The sequence below is a fragment of the Alnus glutinosa genome, chromosome 9, assembly GCF_958979055.1.
Source record: "Alnus glutinosa chromosome 9, dhAlnGlut1.1, whole genome shotgun sequence".
NCBI classification, from domain to species: Eukaryota; Viridiplantae; Streptophyta; class Magnoliopsida; order Fagales; family Betulaceae; genus Alnus; species Alnus glutinosa.
The window spans coordinates 23,317,364-23,340,883 of record NC_084894.1 but is presented as its reverse complement, the minus strand read 5'-3'; the positions used below and the strand labels follow the sequence as shown (position 1 = coordinate 23,340,883).

Here is a 23,520-nt window from a genome sequence, read left to right as displayed (position 1 = left end):
TGTTGCCTCGGGAGTCCGGAGGTATGGCTCGGCAGGCGAGAGAGCCAGGGCTGTGACAAGCTTGGTTTCCCATCGACAGTTTCCTTCTTGGGTCAGGTCGGTGGTCTGTTCGTTCCCAAAGAGACAGCCCTAGGTGTTGAGGCCGACCTGCCTGAGCCCAAGATCGCTTGACCTGATACCTGAACTGCTGGCGCCCATCTTCAGCAACCGATCACCGGCGACCGCGGAACGGAGAAGGTCCATGCTCTTGGGCCTTTCTTCTAGCGCCGAAAACCAATCATATTTGAGGAGAATTGATGATAGGAAGGGATCTTCTATTGGCTCTTGGCAATTCTAAGATAGAGATGCATCAAAACTAGAAAACACAAGCAGAGCCTTCACTGAAAGCCATCACTAACATATATGAGGAGAATTGAACGCAGATTTAAGATTTATCAGCGTAGATCTATATAAATCCATCACATAAGAGTGTAGATCTATATAAATCCGTCACATATGATGTAGATCTGTTCGGATCCAGATCTGACAAATAGGATATGTATGATCTAACTATCTAAGAGTTAGAGAAGCAGACCCATCAACCATTATTTAGCCGTAATTCAAACCAGATGAGAGTTGTCGTTCCATAGACGTAGTCACCATTGCGGATTTCTTTTTCGCAAGAAACGATTTGTCGTTCCCACAGACGGCGCCAAACTATTGACACAGTTTCTAGTATGGTGACGTGTCGGATGATGATTCACCTTATTCTTTATGATCTGCAAAATAATAAACACTGCGTCGAGGGGTGCCGACGATCCCCCTCCAATGCCTAAGTTAGATGATAGGTTCAATATGAGCAGAGTAATTTTTAGAAGCATAGAATGTACCTCTATATCTGAAGAGATTCTGGTATTTATAGAGATTGAAGAGCAGTTAGGATTGTTCCCGGTTTGTGAGGGGATCGGTAGTTGAGGAAGACGTGGCCTCGGGCGCACGGACATTTCGGGTTCCATGACCGCCTATCTCGGGCGCACGATCCTTTATGGGTGACATGTTGTTGGAGAAACTTCGGGCGCACGATCTAGTTATGTATCATGCATCGTGTCCCTTAAATCTCGCGGACTCGAGTATTACAAGGTATCTGGGTCAACTACCCGAGTCGTGTGGGATCCTCGGCTCGGATGGACTCTCAGCTCGGAGTGATCTGTGGCTCGGATGAGATCATCAACTCGGATGAGATCCTCGACTCGGATGGATCATCGGTTCGGAATGCACCCTCGGCTCGGATGGGATCCTCGGCTCGGATGGACCCTCGGCTCGGAATGCACCCTTGGCTTGGGATGGTATCTCGCGTACTCGGGTGTTACAAGGTATCCGGGTCGACTGCCCGAGTTAGGTGGTCGGGGTGGTCGGGTCGGTTGAACCGGTTGGGCCCAAATGATTTTGATGGGTTTTGATAAACTAATATTTTTCCTAACAGGTTCCGTCCTGACCAAAACTCGTAATTAATCCTTGTTTAATAATTCTTTTCTGAAAATTTAATAATGGGCGCAACGAGAGTTGCCAGTATATGGAACAGCACTCAGATCACGATCACGTGCTGACGTGCCGTCCAGTGGAGCAGGAACATTATACAAAAGAGTAATCTCCACCCTCACAACCAATCAGTTCAGATCTCCAGGCTACAGCCAAAGCATTTCTCAATTCTTTTTTGTTTTTTGTTTTTCAATTAATTATTCGATTCCCACAGTGTTCTCTCTCTTTCTCCGCCAAATCCAAAACCCTAAAGTGGTCTGATCCTCGCTATCGACGTACTCAGCAACAAGAGCTACAAAAGGAGCGATTTTCCTCATAATCCGTGTCGAAGCCTTTTGAGTTTTGAGATTTTAGTACTTTTTCTGTCTTTTTTTCTTCTTTTCTTTGAATATTGTTCCAATTGATTTGTCGGAATGAAAGAAGCGAAATCGGTGAAGTTCAATCTTCAGCAGCAACACCAGAACGGTCACTTGTCTCCATTCAAATTAACCAAGTTGTTGGATCCGGAGGCCTCCTGGGACAAGGTATTTGACTCCGTTTGGTAGCTGAGAAAATGTGTTATGGGCCCAGCAGAGGAGTAGCAGCCCAGCCCACCTTTTGCAGTGAATGTTCCAGAAGAATAGCAGCAATTGGGTTTTCTTTTAAGTTCCTGCGTTTTATGCTTTATACTTGGGCGTTTTGATATCCTGTATAGCATGCGTCCATGTTAAATTTGCTCTTGTAATTTGCATTCTAGAAGCTTTTGGTATCTAGTGAGCTGTAGGGTATCGTATGAGCTGTCCCAATTCTGTTAGAATATTTTCTAACAGAATTGCTTATTTAAGAGGAATAGCAACGGCTAGAGAGGGGGAAGAAAAGAAAATACTGAAGCTTGTTGATTTTCCAGAGAGATTGGGCCTCTCAAAGTGCCCTCAGCTAGTGAACTATCCTCATCTTCTCCAATTTTCTCTGTTTTGATTGCTCTTTTCTCCTTCCCTAATCATAACCATTACATTTGGTATCAGAGCCGGCGATTCTTCCCCTGTTTTCGCTTCTTTTGACCCACAAATTTTTTTTTACTCTGTTATTATGGCTGACGGTACCCGCCTTGCTCAGCTTCAGGAATCTCTCCGAGATTGTCATGACGGTTTGGTTCAACAACAAACAGTGAATACACAGCAGCAGACCTTCAACGCCATTGTCGACCAGAAACTCAATGATCTCAGTGACCTTATCCGTACGGTCCTCCAGAATCAGACTCGCCCACCTCTAGAGGACCGCCCAGTAGACGGTCGTGGTCCTCCTCCTCCTTACTACCAGGGTCGACATGACCGTCATCCACCTGGGTTTGAATGCCATGATGATCGGGAGGACAGGGACGACTTTCTTCCTCCACGTCCCCGCCAGGACCACTATGACCAGGACCGTCGTCCAGGTCGGGACCACCGGTATGACGGTCGGGATGACGATGACTTCAATGACAACTTCCGCGAGGAACGCCACATCCGTACTCGGTCCCTGCGTCTTGATTTTCCCCGCTTTGATGGTGAAAATCCATCGGGTTGGACATATAAGGTAAATCAATTCTTCGACTACTATCAAACACCTTTGTATCAAAGGATTCGCATGGCATCGTTTCACATGGAAGGGGAAGCTTTGGTCTGGTTCCAGGACGCTAATGAAGCTGGACAATTTCCCACTTGGGATTCTTTTATTCAAGCTCTGCTGGTTCGTTTCGATCCAGCCTATGATGATCCCATGGAATCGTTGATGAAGTTGCGTCACACTTCTACAGTCGCCGAATACACTTCTCAGTTTGAGTCTCTCTCTAACCGGCTCCGTGGCCTCTCAGACAAAAACAAACTCAGTTGTTTCCTTAGTGGCCTTAAGGATGATATTCGGCTGCCTCTTCAAATGCTTGCTCCCTGAGATTTGGTGTCGGCTTTTGGGTTGGCCAAGCTGCAAGAAGAATTCCTTACTACCTCCAGGAAACCTTTTCGGGGCTCTTATTCTTCACGCCAATCATCTTGGGGACAATCCATCGGAGTCTCTTCTCCGTCCAGTGGTTCTTCTTCACAATTCTCTCCTCAAACATCTCCGACTGTTCCGATCCAGCGCATTTCATCGGCTCAGATGCGCGAACGTTGGGAAAAGGGACTCTGTTACAACTGCGATGAGAAGTGGATTCCTTCCCATAAGTGTAAGTCCCCGACTCTTTATTTGTTACATGCTACTGAACCTATCATTGATGATACTGTGGTTGAGGAGTTTGTTGAGCCTTTTGATAAATGTGATCCATTAGAGCCTATTATTCAGGAGGTTGTTGAACCTGAAATATCCCTTCATGCTCTCTCTGGCTCTATTGCCCCTAAGACTATGCGTTTGGTTGGGTTTATTCGTCATAAACGTGTAGTCATTTTAATAGACTCGGGTAGCACCCATAACTTCATCGACCCCTCTGGTTTTACAAAACTTCCATTGGGTGACATCATACCCTTGCATCTTAGGGTTCGTGTTGCTAATGGAGACATGGTTTCTAGTTCGGGGAAATGCAACGCAGTCACATTACATGTTCAAGGCACTGCTATCACTACTGATTTTTATCTTCTGTCATTGGGCGGGTGTGATGTGGTGCTTGGTATTGAATGGTTGCGCACATTAGGGCCAGTCCTTTGGGATTTTTCCAAACTTACCTTACAATATACACTGGCTGGTCACAAGGTCTGCTTACAAGGTCTTAGCCCTACAGAATTCTCTTTAGCGGATAGTGCTCAATTTGCTAAATGCTCATTGTCTTTTATCAAGGGATTCTTCTTACATATTACTTCTCTGGGGCCCGATTTAGATTTTTCTTCTGTTCCTGACTCTATTCAGCAGTTGTTGCACCAATTTCAGCAAGTTTTTGCTGAACCTCAGGGGCTTCCTCCACCAAGAAGTCGTGATCATAAGATTTTACTAAAAGAAGACAAGCCGGTATCAGTACGACCGTATCGTTACCCATATTTTCAGAAGGCTGAAATCGAGCATATTGTTCAGGAATTGCTCACCTCTGGGGTCATTCAACCTAGTCAAAGTCCATTTTCCTCCCCAGTGCTGTTGGTTCGCAAAGCCGATGGGAGTTGGCGTATGTGTGTTGACTATCGTGCTCTTAATCACGATACCGTCAAGGATAAGTTTCCCATTCCGGTGATCGATGAACTTTTGGATGAACTCCATGGCGCCATCATTTTTTCAAAGCTGGACCTCCGCTCAGGCTATCATCAAATTCCCGTGCACCCTGATGATGTTCATAAAACGGCTTTCCGAACCCATGAAGGTCATTACGAATTTCTCGTAATGCCCTTCGGTTTGACAAATGCGCCGTCCACCTTCCAAGGCTTGATGAATGACATTTTTCGGCCATTCCTTTGCAAATTTGTTTTGGTTTTTTTTTACGACATCCTGGTGTATAGTCGTTCCTTGGATGCTCATTTGCATCATTTACACACTGTTTTGACAGTTTTGCACTCTAACAGTCTTTTTGCGAAGGCTTCTAAATGCAGGTTTGGAGTCTCTGAGATTGAATATCTTGGGCATCTTATTTCTAGCCAGGGAGTTCGGGCTGATCCTTCTAAACTCCAAGCTATGCTACAGTGGCCGGTCCCTACTACAATCGAATCTCTCCGCGGATTTTTGGGTCTTACCGGATATTATCGTAAATTTATCCAAGGATATGGTTTGCTGGCTGCTCCATTAACAGCTCTCCTAAAAAAGAATTCATTTCTTTGGTCTCCTATAGCCACAAATGCCTTTCTCAAGCTCAAACAAGCCATTACTTCTCCACCTGTTTTACGGCTTCCAGATTTTTCTCTACCCTTCACCATCGAATGTGATGCATGTGGTAAAGGGATTGGGGCGGTGTTAATGCAAGAGGGACATCCAATTGCCTTCCTCAGCCAAGCTCTCAAAGGGCAAGCTTTGAACCTCTCTACATACGAAAAGGAACTCCTTTCCTTGGTGACTGCCGTTCAAAAATGGTGCCCCTATTTGCTGAGTAGTTCTTTTACTGTCAAAACCGACCAGCAAGCGCTCAAGTTTCTGTTGGAGCAACGCACAGCTACGGTTTTCCAGCAGCGGTGGATTTCCAAGTTGTTAGGCTACAACTTTGTTATTGAGTACAAAAAGGGTAAGGAAAACATGGTTGCAGATGCTCTATCCCGGTTGAATGAACCCCAAGATTTTCAAGCTGTTGCAGCCACTATTTTTCAGTTGGATATTGATCTGAATTTCAGGGCCAGTTATTCCATTTCTTTGATTTCCTTCTCTACTCCAGATTGGATTATTGACCTAAAGGCCTCTTACCTCCATGATCCCGCCGCACATCACCTATTGCTCTCTCTTCAACAATGCCTTCCCACACCGAAAGGTTTCACGCTGCAGCAAGGTCTCATCCTTATGAAAGGTCGTATCTGGGTTGTCAAAGGTTCACCCTTTCAGCAACAATTATTGGAGTTTATCCATGCCAACCCCAGTGCTGGCCACTCCGGCTATCACAAGACCGTCCATCAGGCGAAAAAAGACTTCTATTGGAGTGGTATGCGTCGCGACATCAAGCGTTATGTTCGTGAATGTGAAATCTGCCAGGCCAACAAACCTGAAACAATCCATCCTCCAGGGCTTCTACAACCCCTCCCAATTCCCACTCGCATATGGTCCGATATTTCTATGGATTTCATTGAAGGTTTGCCCCTTTCCCATGGATTTTCAATCATTCTAGCTGTCATAGATCGATTCTCCAAATATGCCCATTTCATTCCCTTATCCCACCCCTATACAGCCTCCTCAGTTGCCCACACCTTCCTTGCCAACATTTTCAAACTTCATGGTATGCCCAATACCATTGTATTAGACCGTGATCCAGTTTTTACAAGTACTTTTTGGCGGGAATTATTTCATCTACAGGGTATTTCTCTTGCATTCAGTTCAGCATATCACCCTCAATCTGATGGCCAGACCGAATCCCTCAACAAGTGCATTGAAACTTACCTCCGCTGTTATGCGGGCACCAAACCCAAATCCTGGAGCATCTAGTTACCAATGGCTGAGTGGTGGTATAACACTAACCATCACTCTTCTACAGGCCTAACTTCTTTCCAAGCTATTTATGGCTACTCTCCTCCTTCTTTGCTCTCCTATGTACTTGGAACCTCAGCTAACCTGGCTGTGGACACTCAGCTTCAGGATCGCAATGCTGTTATCAACACACTTAAGGAGAATTTGCAGCTAGCCCAAAATCGCATGAAGGTTTATGCGGATAAGAATCGTTCGGAGAGGGAATTTGAAGTTGGAGATTGGGTGTACCTCCGTTTACAGCCGTATCGACAAAAGACCATGGCTGTTCGGAAGAATTTGAAGTTATCACCACGATTTTTTGGCCCTTTCCAGGTGGTCCAACGCATCGGCCAGGTTGCCTATAAACTCGACCTCCCTTCTTCTGCTCGGGTGCATCCTATTTTCCATGTTTCATGCTTGAAAAAGAAGCTTGGCCACAAAATCACTCCCTTAGCCACTCTCCCTCCTGTTGATGACAAGGGCGAAATTCTGCCTGAACCTGAACTTATAAAGGATCGTCGTTCAACCAAACAGAGGGGTCGTGCCATTACTGAAGTCCTCATTCACTGGGCTGGCACATCAGCAGAAGAAGATTCGTGGGAGTCTCTATGGATGCTTCAACAGCAGTTTCCCCACCTTGTGGGCAAGGTGCTCTAAAGGGGGAGGACCTGTTATGGGCCCAGCAGAGGAGTAGCAGCCCAGCCCACCTTTTGCAGTGAATGTTCCAGAAGAATAGCAGCAATTGGGTTTTCTTTTAAGTTCCTGCGTTTTATGCTTTATACTTGGGCGTTTTGATATCCTGTATAGCATGCGTCCATGTTAAATTTGCTCTTGTAATTTGCATTCTAGAAGCTTTTGGTATCTAGTGAGCTGTAGGGTATCGTATGAGCTGTCCCAATTCTGTTAGAATATTTTCTAACAGAATTGCTTATTTAAGAGGAATAGCAACGGCTAGAGAGGGGGAAGAAAAGAAAATACTGAAGCTTGTTGATTTTCCAGAGAGATTGGGCCTCTCAAAGTGCCCTCAGCTAGTGAACTATCCTCATCTTCTCCAATTTTCTCTGTTTTGATTGCTCTTTTCTCCTTCCCTAATCATAACCATTACAAAATGCTGGAAATGGAAGGAAAGTTTGAATCTTGCGTTTTTGGTGTGAGATTCCGAGTTGTATGATTCTTTCGTTTTTGGTTTTTGAATTTGGGTTTTCAATTTAATTTGATTCTATGTAAAAGCACGTGTGGGGGTGCTGGAATTATGGAAATGGAAGTGTGAAACGGTCAACGGGATTTCTTATAGTGGAAGTTACTGAATGGATTGAGCAGAAACTGCTAGCAAAGCTTTATATGTATCTTCAGCTTGCTTAAGGGGATACCCATCTAACTAATCCACTTTCAGATTCAAACATATATTACTATTTGCTAATGGATTTATGGTTGCGCTGGTCATAAGCATCTAATTGCTTTGAATTTTATAATTCGATGATTTAGCTTTTTACACTTCATTTGTCACAGGATCAATTGGGAGATGTGTTGCACTGGATTCGACAAATGGTGGCCCTTGTATGTGGGTTGCTATGGGGTGCTATACCTTTGGTTGGGGGTATATGGCTGGTCCTGTAAGTTGATGCTCCTGCACTTTCTTAAGCTGTTTTATTTATTGGACAAAGTGGATATATTCAGTTGCCTCTTAATTTGTGTCTATCGCAGTTCTCTCTCTTGGTTTTTCGTTTTAGCTAATTAGTACATGTAGATGAAGCTTTGATATCATGCATTTGTGTAAATGGAAATTACGTTTCATGCTTTTGTTATAGCTATCAATTTTTTTTTGATAAGTAACATAGCTATCAATTTTAAAAGAGTAAAAAGACCCAATGGCAGAGTTTTGGTGTTAGGATTTTACTTGAATATATAGTTTGTTGGTTGTGAAGAGTAAGTTTTTTGTGAATGACATATACTGAATATTATTGTAGAGTTTGTAACTATATGTTATCACATTGAACCTTGATGAGAGATAGGAGGATTTTATACCAGCCTGGTTCATTATGCGGGAGGCCTGAAAGTATCATCTTGGTTTTGGAGATATATTGTTGGTATAATTTTTGTCACCAGTCTTGGTTGCATCTTTGGTATTTAATGCTCAGTTGTCATGCAGTGGATGAGTCCAATTTTTAAGAACGCAGGATAGAGTTCTGGCATCCTGTGGTGGAGAAGCTGCACATAGAAAAGTTGACTAAGATGAATATTGAGCCACATTTCACTCTTTGGGCACTGCTCGGGTCGCTGGGGGGGGTCAACTGCTGAGAACCCTTGTTCATGTTTATAGGCAGGAGTTCTGCTGTTTAAGAAGTAGTTACAGGAATTATGTTTTCAAATCTACAGAATTTGGTTCATCAAATTTAAGCTCAGTGCTTTTGTTAGGTCATGTGTGAAGAGAAACTTCTTGATTTTCTAAGTTCTGATATTTTTCTTGTTGAAAGTGTTGCATGGACACTTAAAATTCAATAGGGTTTCTCAGAGATCATAATGGATACATTACAAGCAAAATTAATTAGAGGTATTTATGATCTAACAAAACTGTGCTTTTCAGTGGGTAGATTTATAAAGTTGGCATTAGCAATAAGTGAAGTGTGTTAGCAGATGCATGGGATTCATGTGAACCTGGTATGCATAAAGATATCTTGAGATAAACTTGAAGGTGAAGGATTTGAGCATTCTTGAAATTGAATTAATAATGTCCTAGATTGGCTGTTTGGGGCTAGGATTGATAGTATCTGGGTTGCCTGTGTTGGTTGTGGAGTGGGTGGTTTTCCCTCTTCATTGTTGGTTTGCCTCCATGAGCTTTGATCAATGCAACATCTGTGTGAGAGATCTTGGAGGGTGCTAGACCATTTTTGGTAAGAAGTTCACTTTCTGCCAATCTACTTTCTTTCCTTCATATTGCGTAAAACAGAAAGGTTTTAGAGGGACTTTCTAGGCGAATTATAATTTACATATTGGACAGCAAGGATGCAGATTTAGCTATTTATTTAGTGAATTGGGTTAAAATTTGCGTAAAATGCGAATTGGGTTTGCGACTCTGTTCAATTTTTGCTGTCAACAGGACCTCTTTTGGCAAGTGACTTGGAACTTAGCTTTTAGATTGTGAAGCTGTGAGGAAGGTGACTGCTGCAAAATACAGTGATAAAAAGAAGCTGCATGGTATTTTTATGGACGCAGTATTTGAATAGTCAAACTCGAGGTAGGTTATATGTATGAGAATGTTACATTTGAAGTGAAGTGAACTGAAGTGAAGGGGCTATGGTGAAAATCTGGAACCAATGATGGTATAATGAGGCCCCATGTTTCTGAAATGTCCTGATCTTCTTGAAGCTGTGCAGTTTGGCTGTCACTTTTTGCTGAACCTCTGCGCAAATATTGGAGGTTTACTCTTTCATACATTTGATGGACTTTGGGACTCTTATATGATGGAATATTTTCCATTTAGGTGAAGTAAGGGGCGGAACTACACACAAGGTACTGCCCCCCAAAATCATATGTTCTTTTTTGAGATAAACCCTCTATAATGGAGGCAGTGGGTGGTCCCACTTTCTGGGTAGGCCTGGATATCGGGTAAGGTTTGTGTCGGAAAATAGGGTTTTCGAGTTTCTACCCGAAATAGTCGGGTAATTCAGTAATTAGCCGGTCGGGTAATTCAGATAACAGATTATTAGTGAGCCTAGGTTGTTCATCCCACTTTTAATCACCTTTTCCATCTACCCGTAACCCACTTTTAAAAGTTATGCGTTTTCAAAAAAGCACACATTTGCCTGCGATTTGAAAACGCAGTTTTCTGTATTTTCAAATTTTTTAAATTTTTAAAAATGTAATTTTCAAACAATTCATTTTCTGTAATTTAGTTTAAAATTACACTTTTTATTTACGAAATTGCCGTCCCAAACGCACACGAAAACAGAAGGAAAAATTAATGTTATCTTTGCTGAATAGCTTTTTCTTTTACGTGATTGATTTCATTACATTTGAGATTTTGTGAATCTTTTTAATTATTAGTTTATTGTCTTAGTTTCTAAAAATGATTTTTTTTTTTTTTTTGATTTAGAAAACTTGCACACTTTTTTTTTTTTAAGAAAATATCATTGATATTTCATTGCATAATTAAGATTACAAACTAGAGCCTAAAAAGCCATAAATAACCAAAGCATGAAGCTTTGAATTCAAAACAGAAATAAGAAAATCAGGAATAACATGTAAGGGTATAATAGTATAAGGGATATAACTGTAATAGTTGAGCTTTTGTTAGTTAGTTAGGAGATGTATGAGGTATAAAAACTAAGGAGAGGGTAGAGATAGTTATCGAAGATCATTAGTGTGTTTCCAGAATTGTGTAATCTTGGAGCCTTGGTGGGTGAGCTCGAATCATCCATTCTTGGAGCTTTAGCTGAGCTCGAATCAGCCTATTCTATCCTCAATATACTATCCTACGTTTTCATCAACCATTTCTATTCATTTCCTATCAATATTTCCATTCAATTCCACAAAAACAATCCAAAATCAAGAAAGTTTATTACAAGTGGTATCAGAGCTGACGATTCTTCATCCATTGCTTCCCAATCTTCCATTTTCCCTCATAAATTTTTTACAATCCCCAGATGGGTCTTCACAAGTTTGATGGTCAGAATCTTTCGGCTTGGATGTTCCAAATTCACCAATGTTTCAACTATTATGGTACTCCACACGATTATCACAGATATATGTTTGCCTCGTATCGTATGGAAGGTAAGGCTCTAACTTGGTTGGTAGAAATGGAACGTAAGGGAGTCTTTACAATTGATACCGATTGGAATAATTTTGTGAGACTAATAGTCTAATACAAAGTAGATTTGGGCATCATCGTGAAGCAGAACATAAGTTGCAGAATTATCAGAATCAACATGAAATTTCAGTGGAACAAAGAAAAATCAAGGATTTTCAAGAACCTGAAATTTTGGAAGAGGGCATAAATGTATTATCTAAAGAAAGAAAGACAATTGAAAAGTTAGAAGTTTCCGGTGTTCCAAAATATCTTCAAGAACCTGAAGAGAACGCATATGTGGCTTCCGATCCTCAAGTGGAATCAGTTGAAGATGAAATTCCAGAAAGCAAAGATCAGAGTTTCTTGGAAAAGAATAAGCAGATCAAGAACATACGTAAGCCGTTAGGGGGTGTCGATGATCTAATGTTTAACAGCTTAGGCGATTTGAACCCAAACGAGGCCTTGAACCCATACGACGCGAAACATCAAGAAATTAAGAATGAAGATATGTTAGAGAAAGATGCAGACAAGCCCATTACAGACGGAGATTCTTGGTGGTTTCGGAAAGTTAATTCCATGATTAGGGTCAAAGCCTATTCAAAGACGCCGGTGAGAGCGAGCCAAGACTTGCACGAGGAGTTCGAGGAGGCAGCCAATGGCGGAATACAGAGCTTGGCATTGGGTGCATTGGACAATAGTTTCTTGGTTGGTGATTCCGGCATTCAGATTGTTAAGAATTTCGCTCATGGGATTCATGGGAAAGGCTTTTATGTCAAATTTGATGGAATCCTTTTCTTTTGATGTGGCAAATGGAGTTTTGATCCAGGAATCAGGAATCGTTTGCCGACATCAACTCCTCCTTCAACCCAGCCATTGAAGATGCGGCAGAATTTCTTTTGGTCGGGTTCAGAAGAAGAGAAGGATTCAATAGGTTTTTGGTGTGGTGATGTTCGGAAGAATTTTGTGGTTTTTAAGCATCGATGGCGTTGGAAATTTTCAGACATGTAGAGAAAATAGTCCAAAAGCAAAGAGAAGTTCCAGTGAATCAGGAACAAGACCTTGCAAGAAGAGAGTTGGGTTCGATGCGTGAGACAGTGACGTGTAGGTTGAGTTCAGTAAGATGGCATTGGAAAGACAATTTGCAGTATGAGAAATACCAATGGCACAACTGTGATACATCTTGTACCTGGGGCAGTGCGTGAGGGGACTAAACATTTGGACAGCTGGTATGAGAAGCAGCTGGAACAAACGTTGGAGGATAGCTCTCAACGCACTATAGGCTTCGAGTTGCTCTTAATGCATTTTATGTGTATTTTGAGTTTAGTAGAGTGCGTTTTACATTGTAGACCTTGAGTTTTATTCTGGGCTGTTTTGTATTAGTGGAGTAAGTCGATTTTTTTTTTTCTTTTTATCCGAAGGTGCTTTGAAGGAGTGGATGGTGTAAGGGTATGATAGTATGAGGGATATAACTGTAATAGTTGAGCTTTTGTTAGTTAGTTAAGAGATATATGAGGTATAAAAGCTAAGGAGAGGGTAGAGATAGTTATCGAAGATCATTAGTGTGTTTCCAGAATTGTGTAATCTTGGATCCTTGGTGGGTGAGCTCGAATCATCCATTCTTGGAGCTTTGGCTGAGCTCGAATCAGCTGGGCTCGAATCAGCCTATTCTATCCTCAATATACTATCCTACGTTTTCATCAACCATTTCTATTCATTTCCTATCAATTCCACAAAAACAATCCAAAATCAAGAAAGTTCATTACATAACATTAAGCCAAACTCTATCATCCAATGAATTTTAGATTCATTTTCTTTATAACCCCACCAAAACTTCTGCATCATAGAATTAATATCACAGCACAAACCTTTTGGAAGTAAAAATACACTCATATTATATGTTGGGATGGCCTGAATCACTGCTTTCAGAAAAATTTCCTTCCCAACTTGTGAAAGAAATTTAGTCTTCTAGTCATGTAATCTCTTCCATACTCTATCCTTTATACTTTTAAACTCCTGGATGCGAGATTTTCCAACCAAAGCTGGTAGGCCCAAGTATTTATCAAACTTTTGTGTACTAGGAATTCTAGATAACCTGATAATACAATCTCTTGCCTCTGGACTAGTATAATGACTGAAAAAATGGAGGATTTTTCTTTGTTCAGTTGCTGCCCAGAAGCCTTTCATAACACTCAAGAAGCTGAGATAGCCGCCACCAGTCACTTGCAAGTGCCCTACAAAACAACAAGCTATCATCTGCAAAAAATAAGTGACTTAACCGAGGTCCCCTTGGTGAAGTAGGAATACCCGTAAGACATCCGGATAACTCAGCTTGGAAAATAAGAGAACTCAATGCTTTAGCACAAATAATAAATAAATATGGTGATAGCCGATCTCCTTAACAATTTCCTCTAGAAGGCTTAAAAATACCTGATGGTTGGCCATTCACAGTAACCGAAAAACTGACAGTACGTAGAAAAACACTTCATGATAAATCTACGCCATTTATAATGAAAACCCATTCTTCGCATAACTTCATCAAGAAACCCCCACTCCACCCTGTCATATGCCTTACTCATTGTGATGTCCCGAATATTATTTGTCATTTTAAGAATAAATTTAATGGGATAAACAACTAAAATTAATTCGACAACTGGAAAATACAATGGGACGCGCAGAGAATGTTTCATAGTCCAAAGAAATAAATTATATGAGAGGAAAATAAGAGAGAATGAATTGGAAATGGAAAAAAAAAAAAAAATGAGAAAAACGAGTTAAATATGTGAAATTAATGTGGCGCGTCCGGACAGTACCTTATCAACACAAGGCAGACGCCTCATTTCACGCACGTTTGGACGCTTGACTTAATGCGTCAGGACGGCTTATAACGGATGGCGCACGCCTTCTTAAACAGCGCACATCTGGGCGGCTTATGATGCCCGTCCGGACGGGTCTGATGTTAAAGAGGGCAAAACGCCATTTTCTTCTCGGCAGCTCCGTTTTCTTCCAAATTTCTCTCGGTTTTTCCACCTAAAAACCGTGATATCTTGAAATCCAGCCATCCAATTTTAAATTCGACTTCGATAACGTAATTCTCGAAGCCCATTCTATGTATTGACGGAACGTTTTGAGGTAAATCGTTAAACTCGCAATTTTGGAGATTTTTAATAAATCTTGTAGAAATGAGTTTAACTTGGCGTTTTCTCTAGGTTTGGTGTGGTTTGGAGTTGTTAGGAGCTTCCCGAGCATTTGATCTTTGCTTAGCGAATTTTTGGTAAGTTTTCCATATACATTAGTTTTTGGGTATTTTGTTAAAATGTTATATTATTGTGATTAACCCTAAGTAATGCTTATGGGTTAGCAATAGTGGGTTTATTAAAGTGATTAGAGATTTTGGATAAATATTTAAAAGTTTTAGAGTTTAATGGATAAATTAGCAAAGTGGCTTTTTGAGTGATTCAAAATGCTACATAGTGTGATTATTAGTTAGAATGCTAATTAATGCAATGTATTGTATTTTTAGCAGCACTTTACGGTTGAGCTTAGAGTCATTTGGAAATTGGGAGTACAAACGATCTAAGGTGAGTATTCTACTCACTGAGAAAATATGTATTTTTTATATGTAATAAATTGAGAAAAATATATATATTGTTTATGAAACCGAACCAGCCATATGATGAAATATATGTTTTGGACAATTTGATTAGTTTCGATTATGTTCAAATTATATCAATGATGTCTAAGAATTGATGCATGAGTGAAGAGTGTTGAATTGTTTTAAATTATACAAATTGTTTGAGAACATGTCATGTTGAAACTGTTTATGTTTTATGAAAAAACTACGAATTGAATGATTTCGAAGTATTTGAAAAAATGTTGGATTTGTTTAGTTTGAAAGAAACATGATTTAGCAACTACACGATTTTACAGCATGATACAGTAGTGAAACATATACTGGTCATGCACAGAGCATAGAGCATGTAGTATAGAGCATACATACAACAGCAGTACAACAGTAACAGAACGCAGTAAAACACCAGTAAACACAATTAAACAGCAGTTCTCAGCATCATGGGGGACCTAAACTCCAGTAAACCCAGAGTTTCAAGCATATCATATATAGCATTGTTATGAGTGATGTTTTTATGTTATGAGTAATTTTTACCAGACGTGTTTGTATGCATAAGTGTCTTAAATGAAAAACGCTTATATATATATATTTCTATCGGATGGGTGCATGTGTTTAAGAAACATCGAACTTGAATGTACATGGATTTATGATTGCCTAAGTACGAGTAATGGCATGTCTATGAGTAAGAAGGTTGATTGTTATTGTTTTTCAGGAAAGATGTGTTAGCATAATTGAGTTTAACTTTAGTGCTCACATGATCTACTGACGTACAAAGCATGAAGCTGAAATACGATTAGAGATGGTGTTGCGAGTATTATGTTGAAGGATGATATCCTAGTATGGAAGAGTAAGATGCCATATTTTATTGCTTAAGACTTATGTGTAGACGAGATATCTATAATGGAGTGATCGTGTGCGCATATTTTTGAGGCACCATTGAAAAATATTATTATAGAGGGGTTTATATGTAGAGTCTTCTGAGCGATAGACTGGAACTCTATATATGTTCGCAGCTATATAGTATGTTTTAAATGTTTTCTGAATAGTCAATGTTTACTGTATTAACTATTGGTAAGTTGTGGCTGATATAGTGCTCGCATGACTAAAAATAAAATAAAGATTGGTTCTTTGTGAAAACTCAGTTAGTTTAATATCATTGAGGTCTTAGTATGTTTTATACAAAGACGGTGAACTCATTCTTTCACCTATACGGATGTGGATACCACCACAACCGTGTAGATGATATTCCTATGATTGCAGGTACTCATGTGGCGGATGATGATCCGGTAGCGTTCTATTTGGGTTACTACTATGGTGTCCTTATTTTGTGAACTTTAGTTTATGGCTTGTGACGCATGTGTCACGTATTCTTTTGTATAGGCTATTCTTTTGTAATAGTTATATGTAGTTAGGCCTTAAACAGATAGACTTGTGTTATGGCTCACTTTTGTATAGACAACAAGTTTATTTATGGTTAAGATTTTCCGCTATGTTTGATGGTATCATGATGCATTCCGTTGTATATATAACTCTGTGTATCAGATATATATTATGGGGCATGTGCCATATGTTGGCTGAGCGACACGAAGTCGTGCCACTGCGATGACTCGTTTTGCATTTGTAAAAAAAAAAAAAAAAAAAACGGGTCGTCACACTCATATCCAGTTTCACTGCTACATAACCTGTTTTACCCCAATGGCGAGTATGCATATAATGTAAAGTCTCATAAGCTGCTAAAATATTATCAGAAATCAACTTCCCTGGTATAAACGCACTCTGGTTAGGAGAGATTATAACAGGGAGAACAGCTTTGAGACGATTGGCCAAAACTTTTGAGGTTAGTTTGTATAAAACATTGCACAAACTAATAGGCCTAAAATCCGATATTGAATAGGGTTGGGTTTTTTTGGAATGAGAACAATATATGTATAATTTATTTTCTCAACCATACCACCCTTCAGCATGAAATTAGTAGTTGCAGTACAAACCTCTTCACCCACATTAGACCAGTTTTGTTGGTAAAAAACTGTAGAAAATTCATCGGGTCTCCAAGCTTTATGAGGGCCCATAGACATTAAAGCAGAACAAACCTCCTCCACCGTGCACGGCTTCAACAGAGAAACATTCATGTCCTCTGTAACTTTTGGAGTCAAACCCGAGAGACACTCAGCTTGAAAAAGAGCATCAAAATAGTTTAAAAAAGCTGTTTCAATTCAGTTTGAACAACTCCACCCATGCCAGAGAATTGTGCACTTAGGTTGGCGGCTTTCCGACAGTGTTATTGCAATGTTTAAAAAAAACCAAGAGGATTGGATAAAGCCCCACGAAACATGAGGTCGATGGAGACTTTGGGATTTTCTCTAAGATTTTCGTGGCTCAGATTAATTGGTGATTTTGGTATCCAACTTCTTCCGGCACACCGACTTCGTTGGATTTGGTTTTGCTGAGCAAATTGCAATGTAATTTCTAGAGAGGTAATTGATTATATTATCTCCATCGTTAGTACTGTAGATTTCATCTATTGGGTATAAACAGTTGAGAAGATATTGTATCATATTTTATGATAGAAACTTGTCTCCAAATTTTGTACTTTAGATTTGAAAAGTTTTGACAGAATTTAACAGCAAATTTAAATGGAGTACCTGTAATTGAGACATTTAAAAAATTAAATATCCTACTTTGATACGTTTTGAAGTTCAATATTTTTAAGTCAAATAAGTCGATAATTCGGTATCCTTAAGTGAAGTTATCCCTGTAGTATAGGTGGAACAATTTAGAAGTGATAAAACCAAAGACAAGCTCTGTTGAAGCTTATATTATGAGATATAAGAAAACAAATATAAAAAAGACATATAATTCGAATTGAAGGAACAATTGGAGTTGGGAAATTTATTCAAAACTTGGTTTTATTATATCTGAATATCTGTAATTGTTCTAGGGATCCAATCCATATGCAGACATCCCTCCATCAACGCAGATTATCTGTCCAGTTATGTAAGAGGCTGAAGGTAGGCAGAGAAACGCTACCATGGATGAAACCTCCTCTGGCTGCGCAGGTCGTCCAAGAGGAGTCCGCGAATTTGAAAGTTCCATGGCTTTAGGATTCTCTTTGAGTGCCTATAATAGTCATAGGAAGTAAGCGCAAGGATTTAAAAGAGAACAAAATAATAAAAAGAACCAAAACAAAAGGAGAAATGAATTGATAGAGACAAGATTCGAAATCTTTGACTCGATTAAATAAAATGTGAAATCATCATTAAGTTTATAAAAAATAGTAAATTTAATTAATATTCTAAAAAACAAGAAAAATGTGCTTACATTCTCCAGTAAAGCAGTCATTGTGGCCGCAGGTACAACACAGTTGGTCCTGATATTGTCTCGTGCCCACTCACATGCCAAACTTCTAGTAAGTTGGTTTATTGCTCCTGCACAAGACATGAAAATTCACACACATAATTCGTAAATTGACAATCCATGACCTGTGAAAGAAAATAAAATTGCATAAGTATATATATTACCTTTACTTGCTCCATAAACGGATAAACCACCAACTGACAACAACCCAGCCATGGAAGAAAGGAAAACAATACTTCCTGCTCCCGATCCTTTCAAAAGAGGATGTGCAAGTTGGCTCAGGTGATAAGCAGATTCAAAGTTGGTAGTCATGATGAATGAGAAATCTTGAGCTGTCACCTCTTGGGCTGGTTTATAAATACTTGTTCCCACACTATTTATCTATAAAGTTAAGTACTTGTTAGAAATAATTAATTAATTCAGTGTTTTTTTAATCAAACACACTTTCTTCTTAATGAGTAAAGGAGAGCACCAAAGACTTACAAGAATATTGAGTTTGCCATGAAATTGATGAGAAACTGTATTTATGAGCTCTTCTCTTTGGGGCCGAGAAGAAATGTCACAGACTGAACCAGTGACCCGGAAGCCCTTCCCCTCCCACTCGCGCACACACTTATTAATATCAGCTTCATTCCGAGAGCATATGTGCACGGTAGCCCCAAGCCCAGCCAATTCCTCCACAATAGCATACCTAATCACAACACATATATATAAAACTTGGCAGAGCAAATATTAAAGCAGAACTTTGTATCGCACAGCATCAAGCAACGGGTTCTAAGCCATATATAGGCTGCATACAGCAAGAGCCAATAGAAAGCCCAAACAAAAGATAGATGAACAATTAATGAAATTTACGACAGTGAAGTCGTGTAAATAGACCCATTTCTCATGATCTGATCACTCAATCAAATCTTCAATTAGCAAACATCTTTTTCCTTTCCTAATCTGAAAATAAGAGCCAGTAAAAGAGAGAGCAGAAAGAAAAGAACCCGATTCCTTTGGTTCCACCAGTGACAAGAGCTGTCGTTCCCTCAAGAGACCATCTACCATCTTTGCCACGATTATCAACCTGAGCCATATCACTGCAACGACCACCTCAAACAATATTATCACTAATGTTTTAGCTTTTCAAACAGGTACGTTCTATGATGATAATAGCTCGGATGCTGTCCCTAGTTCTCTGCGGAGATACTTATATTCAGTTTGGCACCCATTTTTGTCATGTGATTGATTGAAACTTCTAGGTTGATCAATTTCGTCCATCTCGATAGCCGCCTTTGTCGTCTATCAAAAACTTTTAATTGGAATAAGCGCAACATTTTTAGAAGCCCATATTTTATTTTATTTTTAAAGGAATCAAGAAAAAAAAAAAAAAAAAAAAAACTCTCAACCCCCTGGAATTGACACCTCATTTACATTTGTTGCAAACTACCGTTTGTGCAGGGGCAAAACAACATGGTGGCTTGGGGAGTCACCATGTTTTCTCCAATTTTTTTTTTTAAAATAAATGAACGAAAAACGATGCATGTGAGCTTGCAAGTCTTTTTTTATTTTTATTGTTTGAAGAAATACCGAAAATATTCCAATTTTAGGATTTAAAATTTCCCATTCGTCCTTCAAATAAAAAATTACAACAAACTTTTTTTTAAGAGAGAGAGAGAGAGAGAGTGATCAGGTGGTCAGCCCACCCCGGCTAGCCACTATCGTATGGGGTGGTTTGGCCACCCAAATAAATACTGACCCAACCACTCAACTTTTTTGTTTTTTTAAGGGAGAACTTCACTTATAATCTCTAATCTTTCATCACTTTTGCAATTAGAGTATGGGAAAAAAAAAAAATACAATTTAGCTCCTCAAACTACAACATTTTCTCTGAATGACTTACCAAACTACCAAGACTTGCACTCTGAGGTCAAAAAATTGGGCTCGTTTGGGTGTTCGAATTTTTTTATTATTATTATATTATACTATATTCAAAATTGTGAATACCGAGAAAATTTGCTTTTTAAAATTATGTTTAAATGTTTTAGAGAATCTAAAACAAAATTTGAAATAGATGTTTGGGAGTGTGAATTGAATTGAATTTTATTGGGAAAAATATATTAAAAAAATATATATATTATTAATTACTAAAAAACTAATTTTATAAAAAGAAAACAAAATTGGGGTGGTTTGTTTGCTAACTTTGTTTGTTTTATCATTTGTAGGTGTTGCAGTTCAGGTTGATACGGTTGATCAAGACCATGGAGCTGCCCATCCGGATCAAACGACAACAACCGAAATAGATCGATAGTCCTAGCAAATCCACACCTTTTGAATAGTTGTATTCATAATTTCATAACTTTATTAGAAAGTAACTTTTATTAACTTGAGGTTGATTGCTTTTTGTTATTGTAGCTAGTGTTTTGATTTTAAGGTTGTGTTTGAATAATTTTTGTTATTATAACTAGTGTTTTGATTTTCAAAGGTTGTGTTAGATAATGAACTATGAAAATATATCAACCACGGAATATAAATAATATGTGAGAGCAAATAATTAAAAAGTGGCGTGTCTTTTCGGCATGCCACTATTATATGTAATGATGTGTTGTTCTGACACGCTCCTAATTTGTGGTGTGTCAAAACAACATGCCACAATATATAATTAGTAGTGTGCCAGAATGACACGCCACTACATATATTGTGGCGTGTCAATATGGACATGCCACTAATTTAGGCATATTTTTTTAAAAAAAAAAAAAAAATCCGCAATCCAAAACTCTGCAATCTTAACAACAATTTTACTATAATTCTATCAATCCATAATCAATACAATTGCAACAATTTTAATTTTTATCAATAATCAACAATCACAAACACCAAAAAAATCATTCCAAAAGTTTCACTAAACATATGACATAGATTCATAACAATCAAACTAGAACTTACAACAAACAAAATATACAATCAATCTTTGTCATAAATTTATACCAAAAAATCATTCCAAAAGTTTCAATAAACAAATGTCATAGATTCATAACAATCAAAGCAAAGGTTTCTAGGGCTGGCAATTTTGACACGACCCGATAATCTGACACGAACACGACATGAAATTAGCGGGTTTGGGTTTACCTTAAACGGGTTTTGGTCATAAACGGGTCGACCCGTTTATGACCCGTTTATATTGGCTTGGCGGGTCGTGTCACGGGTCACCTGTGGGTGACCCGTTAGACACGATTATGGTTTTTTTTTTTAATTTATTATTATTATTAGCTAAACAATAAAAAGTAAAAACACAAAAGACAAAAACCCTAACTTCTTCTTTTCTTTTTCGTTCAAGTCTTCAACGCCGCCCCCCTTCTTCTTCTTCTTCCATTTTCTTTCTTCTTCTCTTCGCCTTCTCTGGAGGCGTGCGATTGGGATCGGTGTCCATGCCGCGGACCTCCGACGATTCGTCCCGGCAGGAGAACCGGCCTCGGCGGTCGATGCGGTTGAGGAGCATGCGGAGAGTCTTGCGGCAGGCGGAGCTAGATGACCGGGCTCGCCGTCGGACTTGCGGCCACCAGGGCGCCCTGCGTCACTAGGACCTTGAATTTCTGCAAGGTAGGCATTCTTTTTATACACACACAAAACTCTCAATCTCTCTGTGAAAGTGTGAATTCCTCTGTTTGGTCGTGTTTGTGTGTGGAATTGGGTGTTGCTTTGCTTGTTAGGGGGAGAAAGTTATGATTGGGTTTTACAAGAAGCAGGTGAAAGTATTTAAGAAATATAATGTTATGAGTATTGTGTTTTGCCGTGGTAAGCTGAAGCCTTCAGCTTCTTGTAGAAGTATCAACGCTCTTACTTTTCACCCAACCATGGATTTGACTGAACTAAAATGGGTGCTACACTGATTTTGCTAATGCTTAAGCCTTAACTTGTGTTGGAATTTGAGGTCTTTAGACTAATTCGTGCATACTGCATATAGTTTTAGAGTCAGGATGAGCTAAACGGGTCGTGTCGACCCGTTATGATAAACGGGTCGTGTCGACCCGTTATGATAAACGGGTTGTGTCGACCCGATATGCTAAACGGGTTTTACGGGTCGTGTCTGGTGACCGGTGAAATAGCCGTGTCGTGTCGTGTCTGGAGCCCCGACCCGTTAACATAAACGGGTCGTGTTTGGGTCTAGTCTAAACGGGTCGCGGGTCGTAAACGAGTCGCGTCGGGTACCCGTTTTGCCAGCCCTAAAGGTTTCAACAGACAAAATGTACAATCAATCTTTGTCATAGATTGATAACAAAATCGGAACAAAAAATGTAAGTACGTATTCGCCAACTAAAATAAACTTAAATGTTACCCAATATCAGTCGTCAGCAAGATTTTCATAATTGGGTAACTGCAGAGCATTTTTTGTAAGATCTGCGAATGATAAAACAAATACAATTAGCAAACAATATGATCGAATCATATCAAGTCCTAAGCATTGAGCAACGTGTGAATTTAAACAAACGTAATCATACCACGAAAAAAAAAGCCATTAATTATTACCTGATCTGCTATCAACAGATGATACATTCATATGATGTGCATAATTTTTGTCTGGCACTGCATTATCATTAGAGACTCCCGGCACCGATACTGATTGACGCCACAATGGCTCTATTTGGCTAAAACGGGACATAATCTGAGATTGTGCTGCCAACACCTCATCCATTTGTAACTTATATCGTGCCCGCTCAACCTCGAGTGCTCTCTCGATTTCAGAAGCTTGTCGTGCCCGCTTAGCCTCAAGTGCTCTCTCCATCTCAAAAGCAAACATTTCTTGCGGGAAGACAGTGTGACCTTGATTTTGTGATCATGGCTGTAATGGTGTTTGGTATGAGCGTATGGACACCCGCACAAGCCAAATATTTGGCCCAACCTGCCGAACTCTGCCGGCATACTCCAGCTTATTGCCGAGACCCTGGGCGTACGCGTCGTCATGTCTCCAGCGTACCGTTCCCTGTATTATGCTTGATGATTTGGCAGAGTCGGTTGGCATTAGTATCAACATCCTCTCCTGCATGTTGTATTAAATGTTGGTGCGTCAAACTAATGTGCATCGTAAATAAGTTATCACACATATAAGTAAAATAATATATGAAAGGTGAGTAGCATACACATCTGTAACACCCCGGTCCCATATTGGGAAGAGATGAATAGT

The 23,520-nt window shown here is 39.6% G+C and overlaps 2 protein-coding genes across 3 annotated transcripts; one reads left to right on the top strand and one right to left on the bottom strand.

Annotated features, from left to right (window-relative positions):
- Positions 1 to 1,658: 1,658 nt before the first annotated feature.
- On the top strand, positions 1,659 to 16,492 carry LOC133878080 (uncharacterized). Of its 2 annotated transcripts, none has more exons than XM_062316572.1 (3): positions 1,659 to 2,042; positions 8,098 to 8,201; positions 16,263 to 16,492. In XM_062316572.1, exons 1-3 carry the CDS (start codon positions 1,932 to 1,934, stop codon positions 16,279 to 16,281), a joined length of 234 nt encoding a protein of 77 aa, XP_062172556.1. In that variant the 5' UTR covers positions 1,659 to 1,931; the 3' UTR covers positions 16,282 to 16,492. The 2 variants fall into 2 exon arrangements, with proteins under 2 accessions (XP_062172556.1, XP_062172557.1); XM_062316573.1 differs by lacking the exon at positions 16,263 to 16,492 and adding an exon at positions 15,715 to 15,895.
- A 1,290-nt stretch (positions 16,493 to 17,782) lies between these two features.
- Positions 17,783 to 19,547, bottom strand: LOC133878079 (tropinone reductase homolog At5g06060-like). Its single transcript, XM_062316571.1, has 5 exons — positions 19,346 to 19,547; positions 18,840 to 19,047; positions 18,521 to 18,737; positions 18,321 to 18,427; positions 17,783 to 18,119 (listed from the first exon to the last, which is right to left on the bottom strand). Exons 1-5 carry the CDS (start codon positions 19,432 to 19,434, stop codon positions 17,937 to 17,939), a joined length of 804 nt encoding a protein of 267 aa, XP_062172555.1. The 5' UTR covers positions 19,435 to 19,547; the 3' UTR covers positions 17,783 to 17,936.
- Positions 19,548 to 23,520: the final 3,973 nt, after the last annotated feature.

What these genes read in the sequence shown, in the direction of transcription:
- LOC133878080 (XM_062316572.1), top strand. Translation starts at nt 1,932, where the DNA reads ATGAAAGAAGCGAAATCGGTGAAGTTCAATCTTCAGCAGCAACACCAG. An exon ending in CGGAGGCCTCCTGGGACAAG is followed by an intron (nt 2,043 to 8,097) that starts GTATTTGACTCC and finishes CATTTGTCACAG; the next exon opens with GATCAATTGGGAGATGTGTT.
- LOC133878079 (XM_062316571.1), bottom strand. Translation starts at nt 19,434, where the DNA reads ATGGCTCAGGTTGATAATCGTGGCAAAGATGGTAGATGGTCTCTTGAG. An exon ending in CGTTTATGGAGCAAGTAAAG is followed by an intron (nt 18,428 to 18,520) that starts GTAATATATATA and finishes TGTCTTGTGCAG; the next exon opens with GAGCAATAAACCAACTTACT. An exon ending in TGACTGCTTTACTGGAGAAT is followed by an intron (nt 18,120 to 18,320) that starts GTAAGCACATTT and finishes TGACTATTATAG; the next exon opens with GCACTCAAAGAGAATCCTAA.